We start from the raw sequence: 1,759 nt of genomic DNA, 5'->3' as shown, positions 1-1,759 counted from the left end.
TTTCACAAATTTTTCTTTGTTTATTCATTTGGTTCAGATTTCGCCAAGAATATTCGCTTTTTTTAGACAAAATAAGGAGAGGCGGATCATATGAGATTAAAATATGAGGTTGTGAACCACTTTACTTACACTTATGATTAAAAATTATAAAATTATATAATGAACCCTTTTTTTTTTTAATATTTAGATAATATATCTTGCGGGTCGGGTACCCGCGAGTTTTTATTTTGCTGATCCGTATCCGTATCCGTTTTTGCGGGTACCCGACCTGTGTCTGCCCCGCTAAGAAAAATAGGATCGGATATCCTATTTTTCGGATCGGATCGGATCGGGTTAGCCGGGTTTCGGATCGGACCGGTTTTTTTGCCCACCTCTAAAGTCCAGTGTAGGTCCTTTGTATTTAGAAGATTCACACTACAATTTCATTCTATAAATACCATCTCCAGTCGCATTGCTTAGCACCCCAGATCCTCTTCAAGAACTACACATTTCTTCAAAGCCTTTGTTCCTGAAGAGAACTTTTGTTTACTCCCAAACACCAAGCAAGGCATCATGGCCCCTCTCACTTGTGATTATGAGGTCCCCTGCTCAATCCCTCCTGCAAGGTTGTTCAAGGCCTTCATCCTTGATGACCACTTCATTACCAAGGTGCTGCCACAGGCCATTAAAAAAGTCGAAATCGTTGAAGGAGATGGAGGAGTGGGATCCATCAAGTTGATCACTTTTGGTGAAGGTTAGTTCTAAAGATTCACTAATCATCATTTCATAATTTTTTGTCCATAAATTCTAATAATTTTATATATATATTTTTTGAACTTTGTTGAATGTTTAGGTAGTCAATACAAGGGTGCAAAACAAAGAGTCGATGGAATTGACAAAGACAACTTCACCTACAGCTATACTATTCTTGAAAGCGATGCCTTCAGTGATAAGATTGAAAAAGTAGCTAACGTGATTAAAATCGAAGCCTCAGCTGATGGAGGGTCAATCTGTAAGACCACCAGCACATACTACCCCAAGGGCAATATCGAGTATACCGAAGAACAAATTGAGGGAGCAAAACAGCAAATTAAGGCCGCAAAAGAAAGGTCCTCGGCCATGTTCAAGGCTGTGGAAGCCTACCTCATCGCAAATCCTGATGTATGCAACTGATCAATGCTGCTTCATATATGTCCACATACTTGTTGGGTGATTGAAATAAACATATTGAGGATCTGTTTTCTTTGGTAGCTCTTTTCTTGAGCTTCAATTGTTGGGTAATGCGATTTTAATGTATCATCAAAGTGTGTTTTGCTTGTAATATTTTACCGGTCATCAATAATAAATCTTGTTTGAAGCTTTAATTTGATTGCGCCGTGAGTGACACCTAAATTTTTAATGCCTATGTCGAAATTTGAAGCACCTCATTGATTGGAGAATCCTCAGAAGAAATCTATCACCATTTTAGCAATTGCCAAAAATTTGCTCATGTAGTTTAAGGTTAAGAAATGTCAAAGTTGGTTAGTTGAGTTCTTCACTATCTATGGAATCTATAGTCTCTGTTGATTATAAATGTCTACAATTGTTGCATCATTGACTATTAGCACCCATAAGTATGCTTATACAAGTGTCTAGCCTCCAACTCAGATGGAGTGCTAAGAAAATACAAGAAAAGTGAAAATTTTGTTTAAAAAAACAGTCATCTATAGTTATTTATACAATTATTACTAAAGTGGTCCAATCAAATCCCTTTTTGAGTATAAGGGATTTCAAACCGAAT

At 37.1% G+C, this 1,759-nt stretch overlaps 1 protein-coding gene across 1 annotated transcript; it reads left to right on the top strand.

Annotated features, from left to right (window-relative positions):
• Positions 1-450: 450 nt before the first annotated feature.
• LOC113751674 (major allergen Pru ar 1-like) lies at positions 451-1,343 on the top strand. Its single transcript, XM_027295764.1, has 2 exons — positions 451-733; positions 833-1,343. The coding sequence occupies exons 1-2, from the start codon at positions 553-555 to the stop codon at positions 1,150-1,152; spliced, it is 501 nt and encodes a 166-aa protein (XP_027151565.1). The 5' UTR covers positions 451-552; the 3' UTR covers positions 1,153-1,343.
• The last annotated feature ends 416 nt before the right edge of the window (positions 1,344-1,759 follow it).

Source organism: Coffea eugenioides, chromosome 11, assembly GCF_003713205.1.
Source record: "Coffea eugenioides isolate CCC68of chromosome 11, Ceug_1.0, whole genome shotgun sequence".
Taxonomy (NCBI): Eukaryota; Viridiplantae; Streptophyta; class Magnoliopsida; order Gentianales; family Rubiaceae; genus Coffea; species Coffea eugenioides.
Note: the sequence above shows the minus strand (reverse complement) of the source record. Positions and strands in the feature narration are given on the sequence as shown.

What these genes read in the sequence shown, in the direction of transcription:
- LOC113751674 (XM_027295764.1), top strand. Translation starts at nt 553, where the DNA reads ATGGCCCCTCTCACTTGTGATTATGAGGTCCCCTGCTCAATCCCTCCT. An exon ending in GTTGATCACTTTTGGTGAAG is followed by an intron (nt 734 to 832) that starts GTTAGTTCTAAA and finishes TTGAATGTTTAG; the next exon opens with GTAGTCAATACAAGGGTGCA.